Below are 19261 nucleotides of genomic sequence, written 5' to 3'. Positions count from 1 at the left end.
TCCCTCTCATAAGTGACACTCTCAAGCTCATTCTGAGTCTTCCCAGGATCTTCTCCCAGTGGGACTCGCCTGGTAAACCTCCAAAGGGATTTGTTCAGGAAGCACCATGGTTGGAGCAACCTTAGCCGTTTCCTTTTGAAGCAGATGAAGAACACCTGCTCTCCCATAAACTCCTCATCCTACCTCTGAGGCAGAGTCTGGTGACGCTATGGGAAAAGCTCAGTTGAGCGATGCTCTTCTTTATTTTGAAATCTAGAAAATAAATGGACTGAACAAGACATTTCAGCTTAGCTCCTTCATGACCGCAACAGGTCAGATCGCGCCATCCAAACAGTCAAATGCTTCTGGTTTAATGTTATGGGTTTTCAAAAAAAGACGAATCATAAAGTGGGTCAAGAAAATTTTGAATGGAGATTAAAAAAAATAAAAAAATAGCTGAAAAATGTGTCTTCTTTCTGAATCATTCAAGTTTTGGATGGATACCTGCAGCTAAAATCTATTGCCTTTGTGTTTGATTTTTGCTCAAGCTTATGCAAATAGTAAGCAAAAGACAGGGCAAAAATCCTTTTTTTTAAGTTTCTTTCTTTGCCTGCAGAACATCAGATGATTTGGCTCGGTGTGATTCAGAAAAATGATCAAACGAGCAGCAGTGATCAGATCTTCACTTTAGAAATCAGCCTCGATAGAGTCAGACAATTCCTATTAAAAAGGCTGGAGGAGTCTCTTTGAAATGAGACCTGACATCTCTTTTCCACAGCCCGTCAGGGGTATTTGGTCGCTAATTTGAAACCTGCAAAAATCTGTGCCCGCGTGTGGGAAAAGAGAAAGTGAGCGAGCTCCAGAGGGAGGTTAATAGAAGAGGTGACCAAAAAGAGACGCCCAAGGCTGTTATCTGTCCAGGCGGTGAGAAGACAAGCATTCGTCTGGCTGGATCGTAAGAGTCGCCCAGATCAACCGAGTCGCCAGCTAATGAGCTTGGAACTACATTGTATTTACATTTAAAGTGGCTGTTTTGGGACAGTACTTCCACTCAGGTTGATTGGAGACTTTTTTAGCTTTGATTCTTTGCTGACCTTCAGGCCTTCAGGCTATTTTTTATTTTTTATTTTTTTTTTGTCTCACAATAAGATGGTTAATGTCAGCTTGTCTGTCAAGCCTGAGCCACCATGCCGGCTGCCGCTGCAACACGTATATCTGTTGATTCCTGGCTAATCTTTTCTAGTTTGACTCATGATGTGTTGGGACCCTAGAGGGGTCCTCATTAGGACCAAAACATTGTTTGACCTTTAAGCATCTTGGCCTTCCTCCACCACCTCCACCCTCACCCAGCTGGGCCCAATTACCTCGCTCATTACCCCCTCCCTGAACAGGTAGTGGAGGTACCTACAGAGAGTCAATATGGCTACAGGAGTGGAAACTGAGTGAGATTAATTCTCTCAAAATGGCAAAAAAAAAATAAAAAATATATGTCTTTCACCACTACGCAGCAGACGTAAGCTCACCGGCCACTTTATTAGACACATCTTGTTGATATCAAGTTTGCCTTAATTCTTTGTGGCATGGATTCTGCAAGCTGTCAGCAACATTCCTCTGGGAAATCTCGGTCCACACTGACAAGATTGCATCAGATTTGTTGACTGCACATCCATGATGCAAATTTCTTCCTCCACATGCCCATAGTGTCCTGTTGCCCCTCTAAGAGGGGGAACTAACGAGCTCAGGGAGGGATTTCATGCCAAAGATACCGTTATTAATGTTTTGCACACAGTTAAAATCTAACTTTAATAACATCAAAAATATTTTTTTTATTTTTTTTACATATCCTGTAAAGACTTAAGTTATTCATAACTGGCCAGTTTAGAAGTTGTGCCTGACAGATAATTAGAGGTTAAGAAGAGACCTGGTCATTAAACAAATAAATTAAAAAAAGGCACCTCAAAACTTATACCCTCTTTAATAAACTAAGGAAAAGATTTTAGTGCCATTATTGCATCAAACATTTGCAGCTTTTTTTTTTTTTCATGTTTCATGTTTTTCAACATCTACCTATCTACAGGTCATGGTTTGGGAAATTAAGTCTTGTTTCACCGGTTTGACTTGTTGGTCTTGGTCCAAAGGCAAAAATGGTGCCAGTTTAGGGCTCTTTGTTTAGTATGTTGGCATTTTAACAGCTTTCTCCTTTTGCATTTAATGGCATGTGTACTTTCACATTAAAACTTGCCTTCAGTTATATGTGTTGAGCCGTTCTCAACTTCCATCCATTCAAACACACTTGAATTCCCTTTCTTCTCCATTTTGTTGCTCTGCCCGTACCCGTAAAATAATCAGGGATATCTGTCAAGGTGATAAACAAGGCTGGTTCTGTTCTGGGGTTTGTTGTAGATCATTGGTCAAATAAGGATTCTTCATAAAATCAAGAAAATTACGGACAACCCTGACTGTCCTCTTCATCGGACTGTTACACAACAACAGAGTGTCTTCAGTAATAAAATATGTTTTGAATTGAATTGATTCGGATGCACGTTTAGCCTTTCCAGCCCCTTAAGTATGATCTCTTTTAGTTCACTTTTGCCCTCCCCCCAGAAACCCTTGCATGACTCCTAACATAGAAGAGATGTCTCCTTGCCTGCCATGTTGATGGGATGATGGGATGATCAATGTTTGCAGGTCCTTAATAAGCAGAAAGAGAAAAGGTGATGGAGAAAGGGAGAAAGAGATGAATGATTACCCTAAAAGTAGCATCCTTAATTAGATAGAATTCTGCATACATTGTGGACTGAGTGCAATCATTGGGATAGATTAAAATACTAATTAAACAGACCCATTGCTGAATTTGGAGTGTGAGGTTGGGTTCAGCTCTTCAGGGTCATTTGCATAGCCTTCATCTGGGGAGATGGGATTTAAAGGACCTGCTCTCTTTCTCCTTTTTTTTTTCCTTTTCCAGATTAGCAGCCACATTCACATGCTAACAAACTCAATTAAATGATGCTGCATTTTCCGCTTCGGCTCTATAATTTAGCTTAATCTATTAGGGCCTCCTTTGATTTTTGTTTTCTAATATAAATGTTTCCATCAAAGTGAGGAGGGGACGTCGAGGACAGCGCAAAAGGGAAAAAGTCGGCGAAACTGTGTGATCTTGAGTGATGGATATTTAACATCGCCTCACTTCAGTTTGATTTGCATGAGAATGTCCTTTGTGAACAAAGCATTGAAAATAGCATGCCATATTTGATTAGATCACAAGATCTGAGGATCAAACTCGGGTGGTGTATTAATTACTGCAAGAACAAAGGCAGGGGCTCAAGTTATTGTGTGCTGTGAATGTACAATCACTTATTCTGCTTTCTGGTAATCTTCAGAAAGAATGGATACTTGTGCATAATAATAGGTGCATTTTGATGTGCACTTTTTAACTTGCAAACCAGAGTGGTGCTTAAAGGACAACAGTGCGTGTACAACGTCAGGGTAGTGGTTGATAAAATAAATAGTTTCCATAATTATCCACAACCCGGAGTGTATAAATTGAGATAACTTCTCTTAAAATTGTCAGGAAAGGCTGAACTTTCTCAACACCTATTAACTCGGTGCCTTTTTGTTAGTCCACTTTCTGGAGGCAGGAGAAAAACAAATCTCGCCTTGTTTCTGAAAATGTACAAGCTACTTTTAAAACTGCTGCACAGCTAACGTGTCCTGTGATAAGACCCACTTATTGATTTAACAAACTAATTATGAAAATTGAAATCCGTGCACATACGGGTGGCAGGTTGTCAAGTGGGGGGAGGGTGGCTCTCACCACGGTAGCTTAGGGGTGTGAGAGATTCTGAGTTTGGACGTAAAGTAATGCAAGGAAGATATGCTAAATATTAAGCCAATTTAAAGAGCTTAAAGCTAAATTTGGTTAAACAATGTAAAGGCTGCAATGTTCCTATAATGGGGTGCCAGTGGTCTGCAAGTTTGGAACAGTCTGCTGCCTGTACCTGCATCACCATAAAGGGTTTTTGACATTATATTGTCAGATTTTGGGGGAATTTTTCAAACATTTAATAGCTGATTCGTTTTGCTCTTAACTTTTATTCATTTACTCTTTACCATGGCTATAAACTGTCCAACTTAAGATATTGCATCAACATATATCAAAAGACATAAAAAAAAAATCTTTTGATTTGAAAAAATCAAAAGTTGAGTTAAATAAGACTAAACGATCAGGTATAATGAGTGTTCATGGAAATGGTGAGAAATTGTCAGATTTCAGAACGTATAATCAATTATGTTCATGTCAAAAAAAAAATGGTGGCAGTTTCTCCACTTGCTGCGTTATGCAAGACACTATCTATGAAAACAGACTGCCATAAGTAGATATTGCAAAAAGTGTTTGATAAAGCAGTGTTCTAAAAAAAAAAATAAATAAGATTAACATTTGAAGCTGTATCTACATGTTTTGTATTTTTAGTGAAATGCTTCCTGCTGAGCGCCGATTTAGACCTATGTATTTAATGTAGACTTTACTCTAATATGTCGCTAATATCAACTGTATGCCCCACTTTTCAGATTAAATGTGAAATAACTTTAGAAAAACCATGCATCTCTGTCCTTCCTGTTCATGATTATGCATTACTTATGTCCGAGTTCACTGTTTACAACCTTACAACAGCTTTAAAGTTTGCAAACCTCCTTCCCTGTTGAGAACTTTAGGTGTTTGTGTTTGGGTGCCGGACATTTTCTATGACCAGTTTGACGTCTGACTCAGACTGATCCGTCCATCGCATCGTTCTCAGTTTCACTGATTCCCTGTTCTGCCTCGGGAACTGAAAAAAAAAAATAAATAAATAAATAAAAACTTGTGACTTTGTCACATCAAATCTCCTCTGCTTTTGTCTCCCTTTGCAGTCCAAGAAAAGCAGCAGCTGGAGAAGGAGACGGGCCTGAAGATAGTGGAGGCCGGAGTGAGTGATGTAAGTGCAACTCATTGAAACGGCTGCTAAAAAAAAAAAAGTGGATGCCATGTTTGCGGTTTCAACTTCCTCCCACCTGCAGTGGTCTATTTCACACGCACATTTGTTTAAGGGAGCCACTGTGACTGCGGTCCCCCCGCCCCAATTGATTTCCTTTAAGTTTCTTGGACCTGTTATCCCCGGAGTAAATATAAACAACAAGACAGAAGCCTGATGCAGTTTGTAAAACCTAAAGAGAGTGTTGAGCTCTTGCAACAATGACCGGATTATCTCGAGTACTGTCACTTGTCATGATCCCCGATGCTTCGCTGACATATTCATTGGAAAAAAATTAAGAGGAGAAGGAGGAGGAGGAGGAGGACTCTCTGGATGATCCAGATGAAAGGAGAGCAAATGTTATTCAGCCATGATAAATATTCATATGTATCAAAGGTAAAGATCTAATCAAGCCCCCATTGATGCGTCATAGCCCTCCATGCTTGCCTGGTAAATGAGTTTCTTTATGTAAATGAGCCAGACAGCCTTAGACCTCTGAGCTACCCTGATCCTGAAGCACGCTGGGAGCTAAGTGGATGTGGCCCGTGCACTGCAGGACAGTTGCCAATGGCAACAACCGTCACACATTGCAAAGACAAGATCATTTCCCCCATGTTAGTCCTCTCTCTGTGCTGCTTTTCTTCGCCCATCTGCCTCCCTCTTATATCTTTTTTTTTGTTTTTTTTTGGTCCCGCAATTTCTCTCATCTCATACCACATTGTGTCTCTGTCATGTTCCTCATAATTATCTCAGATTTTGCCTCTTTTTAAAAATATATATGTATTTTTTAATGTATGAATGACTTTTTGTTCTGGTCTTTGTCTGTCCCCTTTTCTTTTATTTCGTCACAGAATGATTCCTGTGCTATTAGCCAGTACTAGCTTGGTTCCGTGTTTGTCATATTGGGCCTATTTGTAGATAATTAGCTGCAATAATAGCCTCTCTGCAGGAGACAGTCTGAGGGAGGGATGAATAGAAAGAGAGGGAGGGGAAGAAAGGAAGAGTTTGTCTTCCACATCATGAGAAAATCTGCTCCCAGCTGGATTTTGTGAGATACGTATTTAAAGAAGCGCTGCGTTTATTGCTCTTCAAAAAGTGAGTTAGCAAAGTAGGAATCCTGAAAGGCCACTTAGAGGATGTTTTATGAGCTCTAATGTGCATGTGTTGACCTCACCAGTTTGCATCCAAGAAGTGGAGAGTTAAGGCTAAGTTGGGAGAAAATGGTAGCTTTTGACAGGAGAGCATGTGGAGTGCGCTCTCCAAATACATTAGTTTAAAAGGTGTTAAACCAAAAGCCCGCTTTCAATAAATTTCCTCTAAATTGACTGCAGTTATGAGTGAATTCATGCCATGGTTTGTAGAGAGGTGCTTTTTTATTCTGCTTATTAATGGCACGGATGGAAATACGCTGGGTAAAATTGCTCTATGAATCCATTACAGGTACCGAGCAGGAAATTAAGCCGTACTGTGAATTCTTTCTTCTGAGTTTGTATGAAACCACCACCACCACGGTGGTTTGTGTCATTAAGCCTTATCACTGTCAGCTCCCACACCTCCTTGGTTTTTATTTAAGAGGTGACAAATGACAGAACAGCTTAGGAAGATGTCCAGATAGAGCAAACGTCAATACTGGGAGATGCTCATGAGGATAAGCAAATGTCAAAGTGGGGAGGAGGGGACATCAGTCAATAAGCTAAGCAATATCCACTCCATTATAGATTACATGGAAGTTGGATCACAATACGATAGAAAGGCATTACTTTTCCTGCAGGGTACATGTGCAAGTAGGACATACGGTGTCTTTAGAAAGAAATCAGGCACACTTTCTCATATTTTTTTCACAGGTTCAGCCACAAGTATAGCTGAAAGAAACTGTGAACATCAATTTTCATTTGTGGAAAGAGATTCTCACACATATTCAGTTGGATTTAAGTCTGAAGTGCCAAATACAGCATCCCCTCTGTCCTACTATACACAAGTTGGCTGAAGCTACAAAAGCAACAATAACCGTAGAAAAATTACACCACTGTTAAGTTTTACAAATAACAAGATCATTTGAACACAATTTTATTTTAAATTTTTTGGTTTTAGAAAAAAGGTACTTGATGCAATTTTTCAAAGTTAAATTTATGGGAAATGAAGCGGCAAAAGGATGCGTAACTATTTCCAAACCGTTTGCAATGGTAAATGATTTGCACTTGTATTCAGTCGTTCATCCATTCCCACGCTGATGGTTGGATTACTTTTGCAAGATAATTGTGGCAACACCGGTTCCTAAAGATCTTCTGACAACTGCAAGAAATACACAAAGAAAGACATGAGGAATAAAGTCGTGATCAATGTGGCTCTGCACTAACAGGCTGATCTGTATAGATTCAAACCACCCTGAAACCATATGTAGAGGACATGTTTTCAGACCCTCACGGCTCTCAGTTTGGGATATAAAGTCCGGCATGTTGTAGCACACGCCAACACCTCAAACATAATTGTTCCTAAACAGCTCTGCTGCTGCCCTTCCTGCCTCTTTCAGCAGCTGGAGACAGCAGCAGTGATGCTGATAGCCACTGATGGCGCACGGCTAGAACTAGCCTGCGTTAGTCTGTTTGGTTTAGGACTGTCAACCAAAATACTAGATGTTTTTCAAACAGTATTCCTCAGTTTTCATATGATATTCAATAATCACTAGTCTTGTTTTTAAATAAGGAGGGGATGACCTTTAAATCTTACTTAACGTTTGCGTGGTTGATATTTAATCAACGAAATCCTCGAGATTCAAAATTTGAGTCGTAATGACCACAAACTTACTCTGCGATTAAGAATCAAGTTAATGATTTACCCTAATGTGTGAGGGCTTTCCTCTAGATTAAAAATGCAATATTAAGAAAATGGTAATTATTTAATTGCTCTGCCAGTTTGATGTAGAAACTGGAAACTAATTGTGTTTTCTTTTACAACAATATACATTTTTTTCTAATTCTCGCATTCAGACATGCAGACAGCCTGCATGAGATGGTCCCCATATGGTTGAGATGGTGGTTAAATTGAGATTCATAGACGTTTCGACAGCAGTCTTGTGTTCGGAATAACTCCGGCAAACTGCTTATGTGAAGAGGCATTCATTAAGCTCAGAATTCCCACAGCTGAATGCTGACTGATTATTCCACCGCTAAATTTAAATCATGTATGGCAGATGAAAAGCTTCAGTGCTGTGCATGCAGGACGTTAATGCATTTTCTCTCCAAAATAACATCAATATCGGTATTTTTTTGTGGTTGTAATATAACAATTTATATGTTTGTAGTATGCTTTTTCCCCAGTTTCTACCATGCCCTTTATAGACAGTCGGGTGATTTTCTCCTTTCCCAAACTCATATGTAAATATATCCATCTGTAGGTTTTGGGAAACTGCAACTTCCACAAAAAGTGGTATGTAAAACTATTGGAAAGCAATCTCTATATTCTGAACAACACCAGGTTAGAAGTCACCTCATACTGTAGACTAAAAAGTACCTTCTACATTCTAAAAAGTAATCTTTAAGATCCATGAAAGTAGCCTCAGGTTTTGGACACGAAACGTTATTTTCTTGGAAAGTAAGTGGTAACATATCGATTAAAAAAAAAAAAAGTCCTCATGAGTCCTCATGTAAATTACAGCAAAGTGATCTCTGAAAAAGAACTCCTAAACTGTGGAAACTAAAGTTTACGCTCCAGAAAGAACCAAGTTGGAAGTTACACCATAAAGCAGACAGGATCCCAAAACCTACCTCTGAGTTTAATCAATTTAGTAAATATGCCCTCTACATTCCCGAAAGTAAACTATAAACTCTTGCAAGTGACTGGAAAGTTTTGTGAAATGTATCAGGTCTTCGAAAGCAGTCTCTGAATTTCAGAAAGTAACCAGTTTTACTCTGGGCAAGTAAAATTCATTTTGAGGAATATATGGGGTGGATATATTTAAAATATGTAAGAGATTTTCATTTTTGATTCCAAATATTTTATCCCCCCATTAACATGAATTGGTTTTGTGATATTGGCATAATAACTGAAGTTCTCAGTAGCCTATACAAACATTATATTCCCTGAGCTTTTATTTTAAGATAAAGTTTTGTAAAAAGAAAAAATTGAGCCTATATATTTTTTTAAAATCACCATTAATTCACTCACTGGATTTGGATATCTTCTGGTGGAAATATGATCGTGCAGATTAGCATTTTGTTTTGATGGAAGATTTGTTTACCATGAATATTTATTTATGTGTTGTTTTATTAACAGAGAACAACACATGTTGCTTTCTTTTTATCTTACAAAGCTTGCATATTGTTAAAAAAAAAAAATCACTTCAGCAAGTAACAGGCACTGCAATTTCCCCAAGCAAATGGAACAAATCATCTCAGCAGCAGCTTCAAAGCAAAACTACACGAACCGTTTCCTAACAGAGAGACGGGGCATGGCGACTCGAGTAAATAACCGTGACGAGCTTTACATGGATACATGTTGTACTGCTTTTTTTCTTTCTTTTTTTTTTCAAAATCAAAGAATCACAAGAAAGGATAAATATATTTTATGTAAATTTGAGATCTTTTGTTCTCATTCATTCAAGTTTGCATTTCCGCATAGGTAATAAAAGAGGTTTATTAACATTGCGAGATGTATGCTGTTCTTCCCATGTCGTATCATGTGGAGTTTAAGTATTTGTATCAGCCAATCATTCTCACATTGGCCCCAATTGCCTTTTCCACAAAGACAATTTTCTTTTAGACACTGTAATAAGCCCAAACAATATAAGAATGGCTGTCTATAAAAATTTGAACAGTGCAGGAAGGCCAATCTGGCCCTTTTAAAAGTGGCTAAAATGCCATTACTGTGGCAGATCTGGATGTGAAATGTCATATCGGAGCAGCCCCACTGTGCCTTCAGCCCCGAGTAACGCTGCCTCTTTGGAGACTCCAGCTGTCTCCCACTGATGAAAGCCCGTCCAGCAACTCTGTTTCTCAGCAACCTTTTACCATCACCTGACCTTTGGACTGCAGAAATGCCTTTGATTCCATGCCATGCAGCTTGGTATTTGCCTCTATATAGCATGATGTGTGCTCTCTCGCGGGAAAAGGCTGGACTTGTCTGTTTTTAATGAGTACCAGAATGTAAAGTGTTTACTCTCCCATCTTCTCCTTGCCTTTATTTTATTCTGCTGTCTTTTTTTTTTTAAAGAACCTATAGTTTCTTAGTGTAGCCAACATTGATATTCTCACTGAACTTGTTAAAAGGCAGTTCTGCGCAGTTTTGCAAAGAAAAATTGTTGGATGTTTGTATTTCCTCCTGAAAGAAGAGTTCAAGGTGAAGTTGCCCTTGAAGGAGGTTTATAACTGTAGATTAAACTAAATAAAAAAATGCAGTCATGAACGATTTTACACTGTTATGAATACTTTCTACAAATGCCCCATATTTTGTTTATTGTCCAAGTCGTTACCTCTTACTTTTATTTTTTTCAAGTTACTATTTCAGATAACATTATGTTATCTGAAATAACATATATTATATATAATATAACATTATATATAATATAATGTTATATTTCAGATAACATTATGTTATCTGAAATAACATAATGTTTTGTCCTCTAGAAATTTTATACAAACAGCTATTCCCAAACTCTTAATATACAGAAGAAAGAGCGCATAAACTAGCTAGCTAGCTGTATGTATACCAGAGAGCTAGCTAGCTGGTATACAGCTAGCTGTATACCTAGCTAGCTGTATACCTAGCTAGCTGTATACCTAGCTAGCTAGCTAGCTGTATACCAGCTAGCTAGCTAGCTAGCTGTATACCAATACAGCCCAATACAGCCCCCCAAAATATCACCCCTGTCTAGAGCAGGTGCCCCATAGACAGGGGTGATAGTCCTGGACGCAGCCATCCTGTGTTTGATTCACCTCATTGAGACCCTTGCTGCATGTCTACCTCCTTTTCTCTCACTAGTGCCAAAACAATCATAAAAATGTACATTGAGATTATTAAAAACGCTGTCTGGCTAAATCTATAGAGGTTTAGAATGTTAGCAAAACTTCAAGCAAGTTTTCTGGAACCTACAGGTTATTGGACTCCATAATTTTACAGTTACTTCCTTGAACTTGTTATCAGATAGTTCATTGTTTGTTCACTTCCATGTGAACGAGTACTTTCAGACGAAAGTACTCGTTCGGTTCCAGAAAGTACTTGAGGAAACAGTCTTTTGATCATTTGTAATAAACAAGGTTCAGAAAGTAACTTCTAAGTAACACTTTGAAAAGTAAAAATCTTTTCTCCCTAAGTGTGCTAATTTCTTCTTAAGAGAAGAGTTTCAACTAAACATCTATTGTTTTCTCTATCCTATATTTATTTTCATTGCAGTTGACATTTCAAGGTTAATTTTCCCTTTGACACACAAAGGGTAGGTCTTTCTGAACTTTGCCAAGACATAACAGGTTAGTGGATTGATCAGTGGATATGTTTGTCAGAAGCGCTGGGGCTTTCGAGTAGAACAGCATCGTTGGGCGGCCATGCATTGGAGACAGCCGGTTATACTTAAACATATATTTGTTGCTCTTGAATATTCTCCATTGGATGATTTTTTTTTACTTTTTTTACTGTTGTCTTTAGTTGCCTTCCGGAGTCCACATCTTGGCCATCGGGCTCAGTGTCCATTGATATGTTGTTTTTAGCCCTCACCATTGTTGATCCATCCAACAGAAAGTCATAATCAAATGCTTCATTCTTTGCCAAGGAAGGGTTTTTATTTGTTTTAGCAGAAGAGTCCTACTTGGTTGATTTCCATTAATTCATTTTTATATGGTGTCTGACGTGAAATGTAGGTACCAAAATAGCTTAGATCCATCAGGATAGGCCAGATGGTCATCCTTTGCATGTTTTCTTGGACTCTCGCACAACCATTCTTGCCAGCTAGGCACCATATTCCCTTCTGAAACCAGAGAGTATTTGCTCTATACAGATATATTTTTTTATGTGAGCTACTACAGTGCACAGATATTGCTACTTGTCTTACTTTTACAGTCTTCTTTACAATTTTCTGGCCCCCAAAATAAATAAATGCACCTGTCAACAAGTTGTAAGGCATGTTTTTAAAAATATCTATTTTAGAATTATGCAAATGTAAAAAAAACAAAAAAAAAACAATCACTTGCACACTAATGCTTAAGGAACATTAGTTTAAAATAATAGTTATTTAAATAAAGTTTCACTTGGTAAGAAGGGATAGATCCTTTATTCTCCCCTATTGGATACATTTTGGTGTTAACTATAATTTTAAATGGAGACTTTGGATCAAATATTTAAAACATCATTAAATCACAATTTATTTTTATTTCTTAAATATTGAGATCTCCTTTTTTTTTTAGCAATGGCAGTATTTTTTTTCCCAACACAATACTCAAGGAAGCCCTATATACTTATCATGGACATTTTGCATTGGATAGCAAAGCCCTAAACAATATCAGACTCCAATGGCACTCTTAGTTTTCTCAAAGAAATTTACATTTTAAAGCTGTTGTGATGTGCATGTTTGAAATATTACACAAATACATGGTGGACATTACCGTTAAACAATTTCAGACGTGATTAAACAAGTAAATGTTTGTTGACTGTCATCTGGCAGTAGCAGCAGTGGGGTTGAGGGTTCCCGGTGCCTGGGAGAGGCTGGGGGTACGGTGCTGGGGGGCAGAGGGCTCGCAATGTGCACAGCTGGATAGCATGACAGAGGTTCTAAATGTCAGCGTTGAAGGGGGACGCTGCTGCCATTTGGCCCGGTGTGCTGCATGCCAAGGGACTGGCAGCGGGATGCTGGGGCAAGGTGCTCCTGCTTGCAGCCATGGAGCTCTCACCTTCTGCCATTTATCATGCAGCTACTTGCCTAGCGCATCTGGCACCTCGGCACTGGCAGCCCGAGGAAAAGCCCTTGCTGGAGGCCAACCGCTGGCCCGTGGTAATCTTTCTAACATCACAACAAAATATTAGGGTGCAGCAGTATTTAATTTACTAATTTTTTTTATCTCTTTCTTTGACTATTGGAAAACGAAGTAAAACTGAAGTGAAAGATCAGTTCTTATATCGAAAGAGCAGGAAATTTATCAAAAGTCTGAATACAATCCAAATTGTTGTCTTCATATAGCTATCATTTTTTTTAAACCAAACTCGATCTGAATTCATGGTAGCTCTGAAGCTGCGCATTAATTATTGCTCAGTGAGCGCACAATTCGGAAACCACTTTGCTCCCAGTAAATTAAACGTAATCAACTGTCATATCATCTTTTATTGACTTTAATTGACTATAATTGCGAATCCTGCTGTAACTGCTAGTTACTTTCTGCATGGCAAGGTCAGCTAAATTGCCTGATGAGCTGTTATGGTCTTTAATATAATGACCTTGACTGGGAAGCTGGTGTATGAAGTCCTTGTGTCTGCGTGGATAAAGCATGAAATGATGGTCTGCTGTGCTGCTCCACTTAGTCGTTTTACAAGTTATACTTATAGGCTTTGATTGCTGAGAGATGGTATGTTGTAAAGGCTTACTCATATTTAAGCATGACCTGGATAATAAAACAATACTCCTGTGAAGGTGTTTAAACTCACTTGCAACAGTGAATGCCTTCAGATTTTTCCACATTTTGTCACCATTCAACCACAAACTTCAATGTATCTTATAGAGGTTTTTATGTGACAGACCAATGCACAGTAGTGCATAGTTATCAAGTGGAAGATTGAGAATTCAAGGTTTTCAATTGTTTTGGCACATAAGAATGTGGCATGCATTTATTTTCAGTTTGAGTCAATCCTTTGAGAAACCACTTTTTTTGCACCAATTACACCTGCAAATCCTTTGAAGTGCATCTCAAGGAATTGAAATGTTTGCCTATTTTTCTTTACAAAGTTGTTCAAGCCTTGCCAGATTAGATGTGGAGTATCTGTGAACAGCAAGTTGCAAGATTTGCCACCGATTCCTGACTGCATTTAGTCTGAACTTTGACTGGGCCGTCCTACCATGTGAACCAGCTCTGTATAGCAGGAAGTTGAACCGCTGCCTCAGTCTCACTTATTTTAACAGGATTCCCCTACATTTAACTCCATCCATGTTTCTATTAACTGTCCCTAGAGCAGCATGATGTCATGACGTGTCATTGTGGGAACAGTGTTTTCAGAATAATGTGCAGTGTTAGTTTTCCACCACACATAGCATTTTGCATTTAGGAAAAAAAAAAGTTACATTTGGTCAAATCTAACCAGAGCGTCTTCTTCCACGTTTGGTTTTAGGAAAATTCATCTTGCTTTCTTTCATATTTTCTCGTGTCTTTTATGTGGTACATGCATAACTAATAGTTGTCGTGACAACATATTCCTCCTAATCTCTGAAGTTCCCCCAGATTTACCATGGGACTCTTGGCTGCTTCTCTGTTTTGATGAAAAGCTATGCCTAGTTGCACTGGATTTTATTCAGGGGTAACAGAACAAGCATTTAGAATTAAAAATAAAAATAAATCTATCATTTGATTTCTACTTCACAGAGACGTACTAGTGTTCAAATAAACTCAAACTCTTATAGAAAATATAGAAATTTATGGTTCTAAAGTGACAAAATATGAAGCGGTTTTGTGGTGATAACTTTAGTTTTAGTGTTCAAACAATTGTATCACTATTTTAATATATATATACACCTATATATAGGTGCATATATATGCACCTATATATAGGTGCATATAGGTGCACCTATATGCACCTATATTGTGCATATAGGTGTATATATTACACCTATATGCACAATATAGGTGTAATATATGCACCTATATTGTGCATATATTACACCAATATAGGTGATTTACGGACGTTTGTTTCAACACCAATAAAGGGGCTAAAACTTTGTACAGTTGCTTTAATGCATGTCGACTTTCATCTTACTTTATGACGCAATCACAGCAGATTCAACTTGTGAAGGAAAAAAAAAAGCACTGATCAAGATCAGATGTAACACCTTTCTGTGTCCTGCTGCGAGGAGAGCTTTTCTTCCCATTTCTCAGTCATGTTCATGTGTGGATGCCTGCCAGTAGGCCTATTTGCATTCACATGCGTTCCCGTCATGTCAGGTGTTTGTTGCAAATGCACAGATGTAGCGAACACCCGGCGTGGTTACAGGTGGTGCATCGGTGTAAAAAAAGAGAGCTTTTGATCAGCGGCTGCAACACAAACAGTCTGAGCACCAGCAGGCATAATACAGGGCTGAAAAGAATTATAATCAAGCACTTGTGAGATGCATTAAACTTGATTTTTCTTATAGAATTTGTGTGCTGGAGCAAAGAAGAGTAAAACAAAGAAACTGAGATCCTTCTACTTTGAGGCTGATCTACAGGAATTTCACTGTTATCTTTTAACGTTAATAGGTGTATGCCAGTAAATTAGAATCTTCAAAAGGCTTATTTATTGTTATCATTTCAATCAAAGAATGAAACTCACACTGTGATATTTTTCAACTTCCTCATGGTTGTGTAGTCCATTGCACCAACATTTCTGCATTTGCGTGATTTGGGATTTTCAATCATTTTCAGAAACACAAGACTCTGTGTGAAAGAAATCTTAATAATATGGGTTGATTTATTTTTTTTTTTTACTTCCACTCAACTTTCCATTATTGTGCTTTGATACAGAAGACAGCTTCTTTTGGGGAGGGTGTCAGTGCAGTCTGCTGGGAAACTGCCAAGTCAGGATTCCTTCGCATGATTATGTAAAACATTTATATTTAAAACATATTTGTCCAATGCAATATTCAAATTTCCTCAATAATTTTCAGAAACTTTGAATTTTGGATTGTAATTAGCTGTAGGCCGTAACCATCAAAGCTAATAGAAAACGTTGACTGTATCAGTTCGTGTGTAATGAATGTATGCTACATACATTCATTATGTAGCATACATGTATGCTACATACATTCATTATGTATGCACATTCATTGAGCTATGCTAATTGAATTTAATTACTGAAATAACTGAATTTTTTCAATGATATTCCAATTCTGAGAAGCACCGTGACACAGTCACATCTGTTGCTATTCATTACGTAGGTATAAAAAAAAAAGGAAAATACATTTCCAAGGCTTCACTGAAAGCTATAGAGTGTAATTATGTTTGTGGGGGGGAATATGGTGGATTGATTGCACAGCGCACATTTACAATAATGAGCCACTGACGTATTGTTAAATCATAATTAATTTCTGTCTTTAGAATTTCTGATCAGCCACACTTGGTGCTGTTGTTGCGAGCGGCTGCGGTTTGAAGTGGTGGGAGATGTGAGCTGATGCGGTACTATAGACCTTGCAGCAGCAGCAGCAGCAGCTTCATTAGGGATTCACAGAGAGGCCTCTCCACGAGCCGCGGCACTCGCTTTGGCTCGAGGGCAGACTGGCCGTACAAAGCTGCTGAAGCTGTGAGACAGACAGGCAGACAGTGAGACATGCTTTGTGGCTGCAAGTTCTGGCCCCAGCAGCGGCAGTTCTGTTCATGCGTATAGTTGCTGTAGCGGTGAGAAGCCCCCGACTCCTCCCAGCTGATTGGTGTAGCTTCATTAGCATGGACTAGGGCTCCTCCGATTAGCAGTAATTAAAGGGAGAAATCAGAGCTCCCGCCTGCAGTCCAGACACAGCCAGAGTCTGACACTCAGGCGGACGGCTGGAGTCTGTGCCAAGTCACCCCACCCCCGAAATAACCCCCGGGGTTACACCGGCACACACGCCTCCCACCCCCGGAGGGTGCACGCGGGGCCAGCGTTGTCATAGCGACAACAGAGGAGGGGAGGCTGGGGGGAAGAACCGTTTAATGAAGACGCTGATGAGAATTTATGAGGCTGCGGCGGCGTGCGTTTTACAGGGATACGACCCTTAGCCTATTACGCACCGCCTCCTGTGGTTCTACATCTATATTTTCACTTACACAAGCCAGAGCTGATCATCGGGGCGTGTGCTCGGGCAGGTGGCCCCAATATGCCGCACGTCCTCCCGAACCAAGGTAGCAGCTGGAGACATGTGGCACTGGCTGTCCAATAAACCTGATCCAAAATGTTTATTGTTTTCATTTAATTTAAACTGGGAGAATAATAATCTGCTAATGTCCTCTGAGGCACTTCCATAGAGACATTTTGAACAGAAATTGTTAGCAAGGCTGGAGCAAAAAAAAAAAACAAAATGCACAAATGAAAAACAATTTTGCTGATTTTAAATAGGCATAAAGTGACCATTAAGAAAGGATAACTGCTTTTAAAGTTCACCTGCTGGGTGGGCCAATCATGACTAAGACTGTTTTGCTTGTGAACTTTTTTCGAACAAGGTGCAGTGTCAGACTTAATTCACATGGCATTTGATAACCTCTGAGTGCATGCATAATGGCAGCTGAGGAACGAGAATTTGAGATATATTTTGAAAAATATTTGCTGAAGCAAAATTGTACATGTTAAATGTTAAAACATAAGACAGTGTTTGGAGGGAAGAAGCACCTGTCACATCTCTTGACATCCAGAGATCAGAAAGTGACTCTTTGGTTAGCATATAAAGTCCCTCTCCATCACATGTATCCATGGCAACCATAGGCTGCATTGAACGATGGGTGGAAGTCCCCACCACTTCCATTAACTCTTCAACTTTCAGCACATTACCAGGACAAGAGACCACCCGCTGCTTCGTCCTTATCGATTCAGAGAGATTGTTATTCAAAAACCATGGTAGTCTCTTTAATCTGGGTTTACATGCTGCATATGTTTGGAGTTGTAAATAATCCATCCTGTTATTGAACATACAAACTTTATTTGAAGGAAAAAGCAATCGTGCTGTTGTGTCTGACTGAATCGGCGACAAATATATTTTCTGCCACAACATGTTTTTGGAATTTTGTTCCAGTTTGTCTCTAGTGTTTTTATCTATGGGCTCCTAAAAAACAAAAAAAACTGGAAGACAAAGCTTCATTAATAATACAAAGATTTAATTTTCTACCACCTTCAATAGAAATTTTAGTTGGTAAAATTTCTATTAGAGAATCTTTTCTCTCTATAAGCCTTTTCTTCAGTTCAGCAGTTACACTTGGACTAGAGCTCACTAGGTCTTCTAGCATGCCTTAATGTGATTCAGTATTTTTAGTCAAATAAATGATATTGGATATCCAGCCAAGGTTTCCACAATCATAGCTAATTTTTTCAAAGTAAGTCCTGTAAATGTGCCATTTTGTCTATGTTTTGCTGTCTATTGCTCCTTCTTCCAAAAGGTATCATTTTTTGGTAAGCCTGGAGTTTTGACTTGGTGTAAAACAAAGATCTTCCTCTCCCATGTTAGTGTTTAAAATCTACTTTATGTGCAGATGAAATGGTTTAATGTATTGGTACAGTTTCTTATTTAAAAATGGAAGGTTTATGATTGATTTACAGACTCTTTTCACTTTCTTCAGCAGCTGAGAGCAGACCAAATCCTTGATGTGAGAAGTTTAGACATGGGGAAAAAAAATCACCTGTCAATCCAGAAGAAGACTCTTGTCACTGACACCTCATCAAGAACCCATTTTCCAATTCTCCGAATTTGAAAGTGTGTGACTCAGTGCATTTTCTTCTTCAATAACTAAAAGCTTAGATCTACTCTAAAGTTGGAGTTTTATTTGAAAATGATCCAAGTGCATCTGAAGTTGCAGTGTCTGAAAGAGCCTTAACCATGATTACAGCATTGTTGTTCTTTTAGTGCCATTTTAAGGCGTCTTCCTATGTTTAAAGAAATGCTATAGTGAATTGCTATGTATCCCCTTAGACATTGGACATTGTAAATCTCTAAAAATATATATCTAAAGATGTTCAATAGATCCCTGGGAAAAGTGTTTTACTAGAGTTGAATAGGAAAACTGAAAACTTTGCTACAATTCCATCTCAAACTTTAGAGATTTGTTTATTGTAATTATTTATTTTCCTCCTCTCTGTTCTCACTGCCAGATGGAAATGGGTTCTCTCCCAGCCTTGTTTGCTACAGTTCCAGTTGTTGTTAAGCCTCTTAATTATTACTCTGAATAAAATGTATGGACATTTTTTCCCAGTAGCTCTTTATTTGTTGCCATTTCCTTAAATATTAAGATCAACACGCACTTCAATGACATGTTCTCTTGTCTTTCCTATTGTGAATATTGGCTTCTGGAAAGGGGAAAGTCATGGATCCATCTGTCCGTCCATCCATCCATCCATCCATCCATCCATCCATCCATCCATCCATCCATCCA

The 19261-nt window shown here is 38.7% G+C and overlaps 1 protein-coding gene across 3 annotated transcripts in view; it reads left to right on the top strand.

Annotated features, from left to right (window-relative positions):
* ptprn2 (protein tyrosine phosphatase receptor type N2) overlaps window positions 1-19261 on the top strand; it is a 152518-nt gene that overhangs the window by 83576 nt on the left and 49681 nt on the right. For all 3 annotated transcript variants that reach the window (XM_007555631.2, XM_016673188.1, XM_016673189.1), the window contains one exon: window positions 4888-4952. In XM_007555631.2, coding sequence (XP_007555693.1) covers window positions 4888-4952 — 65 coding nt within the window. The remainder of the gene's footprint in view (window positions 1-4887; window positions 4953-19261) is intronic.

The sequence above is a fragment of the Poecilia formosa genome, unplaced genomic scaffold (genome assembly GCF_000485575.1).
Source record: "Poecilia formosa unplaced genomic scaffold, Poecilia_formosa-5.1.2 Scaffold71, whole genome shotgun sequence".
Taxonomy (NCBI): Eukaryota; Metazoa; Chordata; class Actinopteri; order Cyprinodontiformes; family Poeciliidae; genus Poecilia; species Poecilia formosa.
This window is presented reverse-complemented; position numbering and strand designations above follow the sequence as displayed.